This window comes from Acomys minous (assembly GCF_964271855.1).
Source record: "Acomys minous genome assembly, chromosome: 16".
Taxonomy (NCBI): Eukaryota; Metazoa; Chordata; class Mammalia; order Rodentia; family Muridae; genus Acomys; species Acomys minous.
The window spans coordinates 45,437,273-45,453,039 of NC_140498.1; the positions used below are offsets into that span (position 1 = coordinate 45,437,273).

At 45.6% G+C, this 15,767-nt stretch overlaps 1 protein-coding gene across 48 annotated transcripts in view; it reads left to right on the plus strand.

Annotated features, from left to right (window-relative positions):
- Nucleotides 1-15,767, plus strand: part of RBFOX1 (RNA binding fox-1 homolog 1) — a 2,117,065-nt gene that overhangs the window by 2,059,890 nt on the left and 41,408 nt on the right. For 23 of the 48 annotated variants that reach the window (XM_084764449.1, XM_084764408.1, XM_084764418.1 and 20 more), the window contains one exon: nucleotides 10,624-10,663. The exons of the other annotated variants lie outside the window; for them this stretch is intronic. In XM_084764449.1, coding sequence (XP_084620575.1) covers nucleotides 10,624-10,663 — 40 coding nt within the window. The remainder of the gene's footprint in view (nucleotides 1-10,623; nucleotides 10,664-15,767) is intronic. 48 annotated transcript variants of the gene reach the window in all.

The window sequence follows — 15,767 nt, forward strand, 5'->3', positions numbered from 1 at the left end:
ATGGTTACAGCCAAAGATGTATTTCTGATGACTGCAAGCATCTGGTTATTAAGGAGGTTGGACTATATTTACCCCTTGAATGCAAAGGGACATACGGTTTCCCATACATAAAAATCACGGGGGTGATCTCGTTCCCCTCCCCATAGGTATTTTGCACTCCCAGGTGTGTGACCTTTTGCCTGAGAAAATGAGGTGTTTGAGTCAAACACAACAGTCTAGACAGGAATGAAATTACAGTTAATTTGCCTTTTACTTGCACTTTCCAAAATGTCCCATCCTGTCCTCTCTCTTTTCAACTGCCGCTGAGGCTTACTGTGATAGGATAGGTCAACTAAAGATCTAGGAATAGTTGGGAAGAAAGGAAGGAAGAAAGGAGAGAAGTGGAAATGAAAGGAGAGAAAGAGAGACGGATTGACTTAAAGGAAGCCACCCTGAAATGGCACCTCCTCGCTCATCTGTTAGGGAATCTTGGAAATGTATTCCTTCACCTCTGAGCACAAAGAGGGGTGCCTCTAAGGCAGTGTCCCCACATTAGGACAAGGTCCGGGCTATTTGTGATTTGTTACAACAGGGTGGGCATGATATTGAACGTAGAGACTGTAGACGTTGCTTAAGCATCCCGTGAGCCTTAGGGCAGCCCCACCCTCAGGGCAGAGCTAAAAGTGTGGATCTTGCTGTCCTTACTTCTGTAGCACAGAAGACTCCGCCACCGTGATGATGCTCTGGAGAATCTGGTGTGAGCTTTTCCAGGCCAGTGACTAGCTTCCTGGTAGATAAGCATAGGTCTATGCACAGAGCCATATGAAAAGGGTTAAATGCATTTTCTTAAAAGCTTTGCTGCATATAAATCTTTTAGGAAATCTGAATTACCCCCCTCCCCGCCCCCCAGCTTCCTCGCTGTACTGATGACAAAGGGAAATCCTCTTGTCGTTATTTATTCATGTCTCACCCACTCCAGAAGAGCTGAGCTGAGCTGAAGTGTGTGACAAAACAAAGCCTATGGAGCAGGCTGGAGAATAAGCAGGAGCGAGGCGAGGAGATCTTCAAAGTGTGAGGGTAGAGCCAAGGAAGGGGGCAGGGCTACCGACATCCGGTTTCTTGTGTAAGCCATTAGTGCGAGTCGGTGCAAGGCTTCTTAGTGGGTCAAGATGACAAGAAAGATTGTGAATGAAAAGAAAATAGGAGGCAAATGCCTTTAAAGTCTCCCCATGCCCTCACTGTATTTGCACATCGTATAAACGACCTTTGGCTCTACAATCTGTATTAACACTCACCCAGTACGAGCCATTTGATACATGGGTTATGGAAGACACTGGGGGAAGTGGGAGTAGAAAGAGATGAGTAACCATCTGGGTTCATGTTATCGCTAAAGAAAGATTCATAAGCCATAAATGCAAAATAGCACATTTATACCCCATTATTCTGTCTGAAAAATCATCATCTCAGTACATGGTAATTGTAGCTTTTCTGTATATACACCCCTAGTCAGTACCTCGCTACTATATTGAACAGGAAAAAATTAAGTAAAATTATATGGCCTAACCTCCCATGAACAATTTATAAAAACCTCAACATAACACACCTGCCATAAAATTGAAATTTACTAACTTATAATGAATGTGCTTTTTTGCCGGGAATAACCATGCATAACTAATTAATGCCACATTCGCCAGGGAGAATCAGGCACTTCCAAACAGTACACAACATGTTCGTGACACTTTAGGAAGGGATTGAAACGTAATATTCCCGGAGTCCTCCTAACCATACTGGTTGTAATGATGGCTTATGCTCATCTGCTTCCTTGAACACTCTATTGGTCTACATAGAACACAAGAGAGCACAGACAATGGCATGTGCTGAGAAAAGGGGATTGAGTTCATCTGGGCTGGGGGACGATCTTACAGCTGAAATCCTAGACTCAGCAGTAGAAATGGAACTGTCAGTGTCAGAAGCTGGGGCAATAGCTCCGCTCACTGAGATGGAGCAATTGCTTTGCAAACATGAATACCCACATTTGAATCTATCACCATGTTGAAAAGCTAGGCAAGCCCGTGACCCGGGCACTGGGAGCTCACTGGCCTGCCAGACAAGTACAAAAGAACACGTTTCCAGTTAAGTGAGACCCCATTTCAAGAGAGCAAGATAAAGAATGATAGAAGATGTCATAGGTCTTACACTGCCCTTCATGCATACACATAGGCACACACATGTGCAAGCACCACACACACATACACTGATTGATTGATTGATTGATTGATTGATTTTAAAGAATTACCAACATGGGGCAAAAGGTTGATGTCAAGAATCTGTAAGACCCAAAATATTGGTGAAAATGGAGATTTGTTTCCCTGCCTAGGAGTTTTATTGGATTACAGATAGCTAGAACCCAGCTGTTTACAATGAAAAGGGGTGAAACCACAACGTAAGAGGAAAGTTTCATCTTTTTCTAGGCTCATTGACTTAGAGTATAAGGAAGGCAGACCATCCCTTGAAGAGAGCAAAGTAGTACCCAGCACGTACTTTTCCAGAGGAGAAAGATGCCTGCTTCTGAGTTGAATAGAAGCAATAAACAAAGATGCTGCAGGCCCATGCCTATTTTCAGTGCCTGAAATATCATGCTGAAGGTGATCTAGAAACTGTGGATCCCCAAAGCCGCTGTCTCAAAAGTCCTTTGAAGGAGGGTTTCTAGACTTGGCTCATATCTTTAGTCCAGTTCTCTTGAGCCAATCACCCAACACTCAACAGTAGTTACGTCTTGTGGTATTTTGTGTGCTGCCTGTACCACATTCACAAGAGTTTCTCTGGATGGGGGTCTGCACCCCACATACAAGCTAATGTCTCTAACTGACGTGGTAGATGGTGAGATAGAGGCCTGCTTACCAGAGGTAGAGCTTTAGCCCAGCATGGGTGTTCTGACAAGGCTTTCGAGAAGAAGTGACAAGATTATGCCCATCACTTTCCAGACTGCCACATTAAGATCTTTCCCTGTGAGTACTCACCCACCAAGGCATCGCCTGTCTTTTCTGAGGCACTGTCTCCCAAAGCACATGTATTGAAGATAAATTCTTATTATCACCAAATGAGGATGCATCTATCTATCCACAGCCTGCTTTTCATGCAACATCCAATGTGGGTCTATATTACTAAAATTCCCAGCTCGAAAGGTGTCCACATTGGCCTTCTATATTCTATGGTCTCTCTCTCCCTCCCTCCCTCCCTCCCTCCCTCCCTCCCTCCTCTCTCTCTCTCCCTCTCTCTTTCTCTCTTTCTCTCTCTCTCTCTCTCTCTCTCTCTCTGTCTCACACACACACACACACACACACACACACACACACACACACACACATACTCTCACATTCACTCCAAGAAAATGCACATACTCAAACACATTCACACCCTCACACGCTCACATGTGACATATAACAGAATCTTCATGGCTACCTCTGTGGAGCCTGGAGTAGTTCTTGGAGGTTACAACACTGATCTAAGCATCCAAGAAAACTCACTAAGGAAACTATCTGCATCCATTTTCTGCCCCTCCCAGCAACTAAACTACATCAATGATGAAGGGATCTTCTTCTGTTTTCTCTGTTATACCCAAGTAAAAGTCTCTGGAAATATCAACATATGGTCATCGCTCCTAGAGCAATACTTCTGCTGATGAACAATAAAGGAATCACAGAAATAAGCAGAGAACCCTAAACATAGCCAGCAACTCTCTATCAGCTGCCAATAGTAAATGAATCAGACTCCAGAGAGTGAATGCATAGTAAACACAGTTTACCACCCTAGAAAGCTACAAGGAGATACGCAGTTTCCTTGACAGGAGAGTAAAACATGCACCTAGCTCCCTAGGGTTGATGAAGGATGAAATAGGAAGAGCTGTACATGGTCATGGCTGAGTAAGGCCCATGCGAGGACCCGTTAACTGAGCTGCAGCTAATCTTGTTGAGCTTGATGTGACTATTGACATTTTTGTAAGTTGCCTATGCTTCTCTCTCTTGAGTACCCCTCTTCTTTTGAGGGGCACATGAGTCGATCGAATATCTCTGCTTTTATATGTATTTTACCTCTTTGCTAGGGAGCCCTTGAAATTCAAAAACCCCATATCACCCCCAAAGCAAGACACAGTCATAGACAGTGACACTCCAAAAGCTTATGGACTGCACAGGCTAAACGAAGTACCTCAATTAGTGGACTGTCCAGTGGATGAGTGTTTTTCTATTCCTTCTTGTCTTAACTGAAGCTTTGAAGGAGAAGCCACCATGTCCTATCATCCAATGAGTCATATTCATGAGAAGTTATCCATTATGGAGTTGCCATTTAAAGGAGACTGCAGTCTGGCACTCTAGATGGAATTGGGTACGCATTCATAGGAGTGACCACAGCATCCCACAGGACACAGCAGTTAATACCATTCCTTGGACAGCAGCACAGGCCTTACTTCACCACATAGTTACTAGGTGGACACTAAGAATTCTGTACTATGTATGTCGCATGGTGATACTATATGCTGCCCTTCAGAAGCATTACAGGAGATGGAAGCCTAAACATCCAATGTTGCCTATGGACCTTTAGTCTTTCTTCTATGGTATCTATACCATATACTTTGCTTGTTCCTGCCACAAAATATCAGACAAAAGCAACTCAAGGAAGGAAGGGATGCTTCATGATGACCCACCATGTATGGATACAGTCCTCTACATCAGGGAAGGCATGACAGCAGGGGCCTGAGATGGCGGCTCGCAGTCCATCCTCAATCAGGAAGCAGAGAAAGGTGGACACTTGTTTTCTCCTGGCCTTTTCTCTTTTTGTCCAGTCTGAGCCCCAAGAATCATTGCTGTACACAGTCAAGGTGGTTCCCCGACCACAGATGACGCAAGCTAGACATGTCTCACAGCTGCGCCCAGGGGCGTGTCAAGAAATGAGTCTTGATCCTGTCCAGTTGGTAATCTATTAGCCATCCATTTGCCATAGCAGTCTTTGATTAAGACACTCTGTGCATCCTCAGATAACTTATTAGGATACTGTGTGCACAGCTTCCAAAGTTACCTAGAAAGGTGTCTTAGGGCAACTCAGCATCACCATAATAAAGGTCAGACTGTGTCCCAGGAGCAGGCATCTTAAAGTTATCCCATATAAGAATAAACCCTGAGACACACACAACCTCATATGGTTGCACAGCAAGTAACCAGCTCCCAACATCCAAGCACCAGGAAGACATGGGCACAGAGGCTTAGGGGCCCGTGCCAGACACCAGCAAGTCCCCAGGAGCCTGACATCTCAAACATGGGCAAAATAGTCACCAGACACCTGGACCTGAGAAAGGTGTGGCCCCTCCCACATACTCACAATGGCTCTAGTGAGGGCAGGATTTCCACAGATGCTTTTGGTAATCTGATTAAAAATATGCACTTTCCCTGAAGAAGTGTACAGATACAAACACAGACACAGTCCTATACAACTATCAGCATATGCATGGAGCCACCTGATAACCATTCTGAACAGTTATGTTTGAGCATATAAAAAAATGTAATTTATTTTCCAGGTGGAAGGGTCAGTAGGGAAGAGGTGGTTTTTAAATGCCTTTCCTACAAAGATACATTTGTGGTTGGGATATATTCTGTTACACAAACAGATTGCTTAGTCCTGGGCATCTTCTGCCTTTGTTGCTTCCTTGTTCTTTATTCTCCTTTCTCTTGTTATAAAGTAAACTAATTTGCTGTAGTGCAATCACTCCCTGCTTGCCTCCATCCAAATATTTAACTACCACTATTACTTTCTTAAGAAAATGAGATGTGCATTTGCATCATGTGCTGGCAAAAGCATATTGCAGTCCTAGAGTGATTGACAAGCAACACAATTACCTTTGCCTGGCTAGACAGACCATTTCTGCATTAAAATAGGACCACATCTGTTCACTTCATGACAGCAACTCCCTTCTGCAGCACGGGACCTGCTGTGTATCCATAGCTGCTTCCTCTAGCTAAGTCCCAATCATCTTTTCCTATGGATACATATGTATCTGATATTTTAAGTGCACCTGTTTGTTAAGACTTTAGAAAAGCAATGGGAGCCATTCCTGGAAAGGCCCCTAGGACTCTGTAATGGCTCTCTCACTCTCAACAACTCCCCAAGAACAGTACCTTAGAGGCTGGAATGTCACTCAGTTTATAGAACGCTTGCCTAGCATGCACAAAACCCTAGACTTCTTCCCTAGCGCAGCAAAGTCTGGCATAGTGGTGCGCTCCTGTTTTCCAAGCATTCCGGGAAACTGAAAGAGGAAGGTCAGAAGTTCAAGGTTGTGTTTGATTAGTTAGTGAGTTCCAGGCCAGCCTGGCCTATGTGAGACCCAGGGAGGGGAGGGGAGGGAGAAGAGGATCCTAAAGAGTCTGAACTTCAGTGGTGTCTCACATACAATTAAAAATAACACCTGGAATATGCCACTTAGCAGCACAGTAATTCCCTTCCTGTTCGAACTACAAGCAGCAACATCGCCCATTTCTTGAAAAAAAAATTGTTTAGCCAGCCATCCCATCCAGATCTACTGAATCAAGACTTCTGTGCTGGGCATAGGGCCCAGCCATCTGTGTTTCAGTTAGGCCTCCAGGTGAGTCCCAGGCACATTCCAGTTCAACCACCACTGTGTGCCATGCCAATAAGACCTTGACTATGGAACCACAAGACCTAGACTAAAATATTTATTATGTAACTCAACTTATTGGTGTCTATGGAGAGGAAAGAGGTTTTGTCCCTGGAAGGGACACTAGGAGGGTGTAAGCACAGGGTGTTTAGATGGAACCCATCCCAGAGCAGTCGACCTGCAAACCTTAGTGTTGCTTGTGCTGTAACTAATACTTCAGGGCGAAAGTGCACTTTTGTAAAACTGGCAACCCATTGCAGTGGGTTAGTTTTACTCTGCCAATGAGAGGAAGATGACAGTGTCACCTCATGGCTTCCCAAGTTGTTAACATCGTGAAGGGAGATCACTCACTGTCACCCTTGTGCCTCCAAAATGTAGTTGGCACAAGTGAGCAGGTCCTTCTTACAGGTGGAATTCTTGACTTCTTTGCCTAAAAGCCACCATCTTCTAAAAGACTCTGAGACCCAAAGCTACCAAGCCTGTGCTTCCCCCAGGCCCTCCAGTGAGCCAGACATCTTCCAACCAGAGGTTCTTGGGCTTGCTATTCCCTTTGCCTGCCTGCCAGTCCTTCTTGGCTCCACTGTTGATGCCTCTTTTTATCATTTGCCCTTTTAGGGTGCCTCTGTTCCTCCCTTCCGCAGCTGCAACTCGGACTTGATGCATGGCTGTGGCTGTATTTTCCTCTCTGGGGACTCTAGATCTCTAGAGTGGTGGGAGAGACTCATTCATGATGCCCCAGCACAGTGGGTGGGGCAGAGGAAACCTCCCAATGCAGAATGACAAAGCTTGCATCCTATTTGCCTGTGCCTATGAGAGTGAGGGAGCTGGCCCACGATTTCCTTTCAATTCCATGTCTCATAAACTTGGATGTCAGAGGCCTTGGAATAACTTTCTATCACCATGGCAGACTACACACCACAGCAACTGGGTTCTTTTTCAGAGCAAAGGCTCCCTGACACGACCCTAAGCCCTATGCAAGACACTCTTTCTGGAGAGAGCAGCAGCCATTTTCTCTGCAAGGACCCAGTCTCAGACATGCCACATGGATCTCTACCCCTGTTCAGTGCTGTGTGCCACTGAGCCTCCAAGGTCTAGGTCTTCTCTTCTTTTTCTTATTCACAAAATAAAACAGACCTTGTCTAGCCTATAGGCATTGAGGGAAATGCAAGGCATCCCATGTTTAAATGAATACTCTTGACCAGGCTGGCCTCCAACTCACAGAGATCCACCTTCCTCTGTCTCCCCGAGTGCTGGGATTACAGGCATGTGCCAGTGCCACATGCCTGCCTATGACTACTCATGTTTTAAAGTATTAATACCCATTTAGTCTTCTGTACTGGCAGGATTTGGGATTGTTTTTCAATCTTGTCTCTTCCTTTCCTCTGATGTAATTAACCATTATAGCTGAAAACACAAACCAGACACAATTCTCAGACCACAGGTGCTCGACGACAACAGTAATAATAACAAAATCGTAAGATAGGGTTTCACCAAGTGGCCCAAGCTGGCCTGAAACCAATGATGCTCCTGACTCTGAGTCCTAAGTGGGAACATTATAAGTACCTACAATGCAATGGCATCATCCTCTGACCAGTGACTAAGTCCAGCCTGGAGTTGACAAAGGAATAAAAACTCTCCATCTTTCACTCTTCTCTAGGGTCTGGGTACCATCCTCTGAAGAATAGCTATTACACCTCTTCTGGCCATAAGTAAGGTGTTACACCTCGAAGGAGATGCAATCAATGTACAAAAATCCTATGGGTTTAACTTCTATGGCCAAACAAAGCAGAGACTCAAATGCATTTTGCATGAGGAAGAAACTAATGAGCAGCCCAGACAGACAGGAGCCTGACACACTGATGCTACTGTACACACGGAGGGCTTGGGAACTCAGCTTCAGGCAGGCCTTGGATCACAGTTGTGGAAAGTATTGCTTCAATGCTAAGCATGTCGGTCATCATGTTGAAAGCATTACCTGACTAAACCCTACATGTTTCCACATGCACACCCACTTCTTTTTTTCCCACCTTAAAGAGACACTCAAGCTCAGATGTCTTAGTAACTTGGTCCCAGATGCAGAACCATCTGCCGGGAAGCTGCACTTTAATGCAAATGTCTGTTTCTGCACCTTGCCTGGCGCTTACATGGTCATCTGGCTGCTTTTGGATGAGGATACTGGGACAAAAGACATTAGAAACCAAGGGGTAGCATGGACAAAGGCATGATGGCATGAAACCATGACATAGATGTGATTTTGCTGTAGCAAGGCTCAGGTCTGCGCTTGGAGGCCCTAAGTAACTATCTGTTGCTTGCGTGCTTTTCATCAGATCTGTTCTAAGGCCTCTTGGTAGAAGCCAACCTTGCATCCTGACCCCACGACAGTGCCTTTTTATGTTGCTAATGTCAAAAGCAAATTCAAAGGCTAGCTCAGGACCTTACACACCTCGGGCTGCCTTTTCTATTAGGGTTTAGCACTGCTTGACGAGTGCTCTTGTGGATTGTAACCCACCAGGATCAAACACAAACAACAGCTGAAAGCCATGCCTCCCAACCTCCTTAACGTGTGAAATCCCTGCCACACTTTGAGGATAATGGTACTTGGGAGTTAGCCAATCAACTGTGAAGTGTACCGCTGTGTTCTCCAGCAAGCCGGCGTCTCTGCTGTGTGTGAGTGTGTGCTTAGGTGGTGAGATGCCCTTTCCCTTGGCTTAAGATGCTTGGCTCTTCTGCATGCCCATTCTGCTCCTGAAAGCTGCGCTTCTATCAGGGCCCTGGCTCGACTCAACAATGGATTCCCTGGCCCACTGCCAGCATCATGAATCATCCAGAGACTTCATGGGACGATGCTAAGGGAGGTTGCTGACAACTCCCATCCTCTGCAAACAGCAGTTTCCATGTACAGCACTTTACACTCAGGATATCTGCTGTTCTCGCAGAAGCCTGCCATGTGACCAGGGTGCACGTGGCCTCTGTGACCCACTCAGATACTTAAGAAATAGAACGGCATTCCTTGATGACACAGCATCGGGCTTCTTTTCCTTGGTACTCCAAGACACTAGAGAAAAAGACCATTCTTTGCCCCCTAGACATGGCTTCTTTTGGGGGTGCTGACTCTACAGGACTGTGAAGAGCTTCCTCCAAATTATGCTTATTCGGTCACAACATGGAACATTGCCTTAGTCTCAGTATGACTTATCTGAATACTTTTAAACATATACACAACTAAGCCCTCCCCACCACACACTCATTAATACATAAGGGCTTGGGGCATACAAATACATATAGGCACTCGCATACATTTGTACATGTGAAAAGCACACGTATTTTGCAACCATGCATATCTGCACATCTTTACACAACTGTACACTAACAGAGTTTCTGCTACACTGACAATAAACATCTCACAGACCCAGCACGGGTAATACTACATTATGAAAGGATTACAAAACAAGGTGCCTAAACCCACCTGTGTTACATGAGTGTCCCCTGAGGCCCTTCAGCTCCATCCCACCATGAAGGTGCACTGCTCCTAGGCTCTGCCCTTGCAAGGCCACTCTTAAACAGACCCTGTGCTTTGTGTTCGGTGAGGGAGGGCAACTGTGGTTTCGTTCCAAACTTTTAATATTGTTAAGATAGATGCTCAAGTCTGTGCAGGCCACTTGAAAATACACACAGCCCTCTCTGCGTGTCCAAGCCACGCAATGCACCCCAGTCCAAGAATGGGAAGATTGGTTTGGTGCCCAAGCAAAAACACCCTGACTCTGGTCCACAATGAAACCCAGCCTCCATGGAACCCGGCCCAAAGTTCCCGATTTGATGGGCAGTCGTTGTCTCCAACCTCCTTAATCAGTTTGAAACTCTCTTCAGTTCCTGTGTTTCGGATCATGAGACCAGACTAACCTGGCCCGTGTGGGGTTGGTGCGTCTGCATGGGGAATTGCACTAATCTGAATGTTTCTCTTTGTGTGTGCACCTTTACAGTGTTGTTTACCAGGATGGATTTTATGGTGCAGACATTTATGTAAGTATTCATTAACGTGCATGCCGTCCTCCTTACCTCCAGGAGTCATTCTTTATACAAGGTTGCTCTAAACTCAGTAGGGACAAATGACCTCTTCTGGGTCAAAAGGGAATCCCCACCATGTCTTTCAAGGTGGAAGCGCTTCCGGTCATGAGCTCAAAGGACACGTGACTTGCTCTTTGAGGGGAATTAATGACTCGGACCTGGTCAGCTTTGGAAGAGATGAACACAACTGCACCCATTTAAAAAGGTGGTTTTTCTCTCGTGCCAAATTGGAAACCCTACCCACAGTGATGTTCCCTCTAAAGTTCTCAATATGCTCTGCGCACTTTCAGTTTGATATGCGGAACAACAGCTGTAGTTACCAGCTGCAGAGAGGCGAAAGGTATTTTCATGGCTGATAGTTTTTTATGCTTTCGTTATAAAAGTAATTATTTATCAACAGGCTAGGCTCTTCCAGTTCTCCCTTTTCTCTCAACACAGCAATAAACATCTAATTCTGCCACCACAACGTGTAGAGCCTGGAATGCTAGGCCCTCCTCTCTAACCTCTCACTGTCTCCATCTCTCCAAACAGATCTAGAACTATTTGCTGATTTGTCCCATTTCACGAAACTCCTCCTTAGGAGGGTGTGCCACATCATGAGGCAACACTGGCGTGGTGAAAATAGCTTGGAAGAAACTAAGCGGGCAGTAGAGAAATCCATTTCCTAAATCTCTCTCTCTCTCTCTCTCTCTCTCTCTCTCTCTCTCTCTCTCTCTCTCTCTCCCTCCCTCTCCCTCTCCGTCTCTGTCTCTCTCTGTCTCTCATTGTCTCTCTGTGTGTGTGTTTCTGTCTCTCTCTCTCTCTTTCTGTTCCTTTCTCTCTGTCTCTCTGTCTCTGTCTCTCTCTGTGTCTCTGTCTCTGTCTCTCTCTGTCTCTCTCTGTCTCTCTCTCTCTCTCTCACACACACACACAGATTTACCATTAATGAATATGATTAAACAGTCTTACTTGTTTTTCATATAAGAAAAATCAAACGATGTATCTGCACAAATTGTTGCTATTTATCAGAAAATAGCTGGTTATTTTATTTTATCCCTTTTGAATCTTACAGTGCTGCAGTTTTGCAGCAAGGTAATAATCTCCATTAGTGATGGTCTTAGTTTCCTTCTGATCACATCCGAGACACTTGTTGTCATCTTCCGGTTAGTACAGTTTTTGCCCTCTTGCTAGGCTAGCATAAATGAACATGTTATTCATTTATCCCGAGAACAACTGACTTCCCTCTGTTACAACACTTAAGCTGCCCCATCTGTGCCCTTTCCCCCAGAATTCGAATTCATGCTATTTCAAGTGTGAGGTGAGCAGAGCCTGGTCCTACCCTCAGGTGTAAAATGAATTCGAAGAGCAGGTCCATAGCCACAGCCTCCTTGTTGCCTGGTGTGGATTATGCAAATGAACCCAGCCTCACTGAATCTGGGGCTTTATTATTCAACTTGGGAGGTCAGAGGATATACCTAAGAGATAAAATCCAGTGGAAATAAAACTGGCTCTATTAACATCTGCTCAAGAAAAAAGAAATATGAGAGTCCCTAGTTAAAAATAAAAGCAGTACAATTACCCGTCCGTTGCTGGGTAGCCACCTCTCTGTGCCTCAGTTTCTCATATGTAAAATAATTTATTAATTGTGCTTTCCCATGCATATTTCAAATGTATTATATTTTTTCTGTTCTTGTGGATTCTTATGTAGCATGAAGAAAGTATTAGGTAGGGCCAAGGATGCTACAACAACAGGAAACAGGGCTGGGGAGAGATAGTTCAGTCGGTACTGTGATTGCCATGCCAAAATGAGAAACGGAGTTCAGAGTCCCAGCCCCAACATAGATGTCCAGACTTCTCAGTGCATGCCTGTTATCCCAGAACTGGAATAGCAAAAAAGGGAGGAACCCCAGGAGTTTGCAGACACCCAGCCCAGTAAGCTAGTGAGATCCAGGTTCAGTGAGGGACCCCCTATCTCACAAAGTAAGGCAGAGGTTCCATTGAAAATGATACCTGCTGTCAACCGCTGGCCTCTGCACATCTGTGTGCACACCTCCAGTATGTATGCACTGTACATCAGGAACCCACAGAGCATGTGAGAGCAAACAAAGCAGCGCAGAGAGCGAGTGGGCATGCAACTGCCTGAGCTCACTCAGGCTCACATAGGAGCATCACTATCCTGCAGGAAGAGGCTTCCTGTGTCCTTGGGGTACATTTAGAAGCCTTTGTAACCCAGAATCTCAAGTTCCCTGTGCTGAGTGGAGCAGCCCCCAAAGTTACAAATATGAAGATTGCAGCAAAGATCAGGTCCTACTGCCTGGTGACATGTCTTGCAAACTGCCCATACTACTTTTTTCCTTCCATTCCAATCAATGGAATGTGACTTCAGTGTTTGTTCCAAGTGACAAGGTAACCCTGCTGAAGTACTAGGTTAGCTAGCCTCTCAGTCACCCAGCGGTTGTCCTCCGGGCTCACACAGAGCACTGTGGCACAGTGCTGCTGAGAGGCGTGTCCCTGTGTCATAGGAGTGGCCTAGAGCTTGGGACCTTCCGCCTCAGCAGCAGAGCAGGGGGACTGCAGGCAGCTCTGACTTCAAAGGAAGTAAATGGCGTGAATTATTGCCTACACTCTGGAATTCACAGAGCAAAGCTGAGCCACACTGCAAGTGTCACCTGAATGTGCGGGTTTAAGCCAATTGTGCTTCTGACCCACAGAGGTATTGGTCTGCAGAGCGAGTAGTAGAGACACCTTCAGAGCCACACATTTAAAGTCATGCTGGCTGTAGAGATTTCTTGAAAGTCATTTCCAGATTCTGACTCATTTGAAGAAAGGTTTATTAATACAACAAATAGTTTCAGGGTTCCGGGGTGTGTTAAGCTGGCTCTGTCTCCAGTTGATTTCTCTATAATCCATTAGGCAAAGCAACAAGTCACTGATTTGGTTCCGTCTGACGAAGGCACATCCTTCCTGCTCAGTCCCTCCCCCTCCCCCTGCAGCTCATCAGAAAGGGTCAACCGCTATCACAGTAGAGAGCTCCCCAAAGCCACTGCCCTACTCCCTGTATGCACCCTGCTGCCTCCCTCCTTTTAACATTGCCCACCAAGGTTTCGCTCTCCTGTCACCAAAGTTGAATCTCTTAAGCATTTCTGGAACCTTTTAGTACTACCATAGCACCAAGGATTGGAAAGACCTGCCAGACTGCCCCCCCCCCACATCCATGACAAGCAAGCCACTGGCTCCTCCCTTCAATGATCGCCTTAAAGTTTTTAGAGCTGAGAAGGTTGAAGGAAGAGGGAAAATGATCACAGCTGCCTGGAAGTTGCCATAGAGAACAGTCTTGTCAGTAAGTGCCATGGACCACATGCTCAGGAAAAGCTATGAAAAGCGTATCCCTCCTATCCAGAGGCGGTGCCATGCCAGGATGTAGGCTCTGGGATAAACTTGTTTACCGTGAGGGTACACTCAGTCAGGACTGTAAGTCAAGGTGGCAGGAGCTTTAGGCAGCTGGTCACATGGCATCCACAGTCAGGAGGTAGATGGAAATGCATGCTAGTGCTCACTCCACTGTCTTTATTCACACAGCCTGAGACCCCCGCCCATGGGTGAGTGGCCATTCAGACTTTAATTAGCCCTACCAAGAAACTCCCTGCCAGACATCGCCAGAGTTTTGTTTCCTAGGCAAAGCTAGATGCTGCCAAGCTGATAATTAATTAACTGCCACACTCATTTTAATTAAAAAAATGTGTCAAATTTGATAATAATGAAAGAATAGTAAGAGCAGTATTAATTGAAAGTTGTGGAAGTAGACTTGCCTGGACCTACAGAGCTGGGTCTTCTATTTGCAGGGGAAGCTGTAGATGTCACAAAGCTGGACACTGACCCCAACGTAGACAATAAGTACCAGCTGACATTTGCAGGGAGTAAAAGAAGACGGGCATCTGATCAAAGATGATGATGGAAAATGGACAAAAAGACAGGGCAGGGTTAGAGTAGGTCAGTGGGAATGTAACGAATGCTTGGTAGAAAGTGGGGTAAGACAGCAGTAAACCAGGTGAGAGGATAAAGCGGGGAGGAAGCAGACAGAACGCACAGACAGAACGAGCATTGCCAGGTCTTTACTAAGAGGACTCTTAAGTTTCTGAAGAGGAGGAGCAAGGCTCAGCCCCGCCCCCAGCATGTAAAGCTCATACTCCCCTTTTATTGGAGCTTCTGGGCAGTACTCTGTGTCAACAAAACTACTTCTTAGTTCCAGCCAGTAAGTAGGTGCGCTCCATCCTGAGTGAGCTTGGCAATAGGAGAAGAGAGCCTGGAACACAGATAGAAGGCATCCCGCCCCCAACCTTCAACACCAAGCTTTTCCTTCCCAAGACTTTATGATAAAAGGGTCCAGATGGGGATCAGCATTAGGCTAGCCATCTTCAGACTCTAGGAGGCTGAGCTAAGAGAAGGATATTTATCATCCAATCCTTACCACAGCATCTCCTCCTCACCACAGCCCATGAGGCAGGAACTTTACCACACCATTTTCTTCACAAGAGGAATCACTCCCAGCCCCCCCCAAAAAAGATGAAATAATTTATTCCAAAATCTTCCTTAACACCAAAGCTTAAGCCCATGTGGTCTGAAGACAGAGTTCAACCCTTATGCCCTGGACAAGAGATTCATTTAAAATGGTGGAATTCAGGAAGAGAAAGGCAGGGAAGAGAAAGAGAAGATAATATAGAGGTTATGAGGGAATGGGCCTGAAGAGATGACTTTGCATTTGCTGCTCCATCCTAAGCATCAGAGTCCAGGCCCTGGAACCCATGTAACGAGCCAGGTTTTAGAATTCTGGCCTCCAGAGCTGCCCAAGAAACACCCATTCACACACTCAAAGACAGAACAAAAATAAGATAAAGAAGAGGCAAACTCAACCCTAAAGGGGTGAGCAGACCACTAGACAATAAAATCCATATCTGAAACATTCAAATGAATGATGAAAACTAGGAAGAAAGGTAAGAAGTGGGGAGAGAAAAGAGAAAGAGAGGAGGAGAGAGGGAAAGAGAAGACAGTGAGAGGGAATTTAAATAAACATGGATAAGTG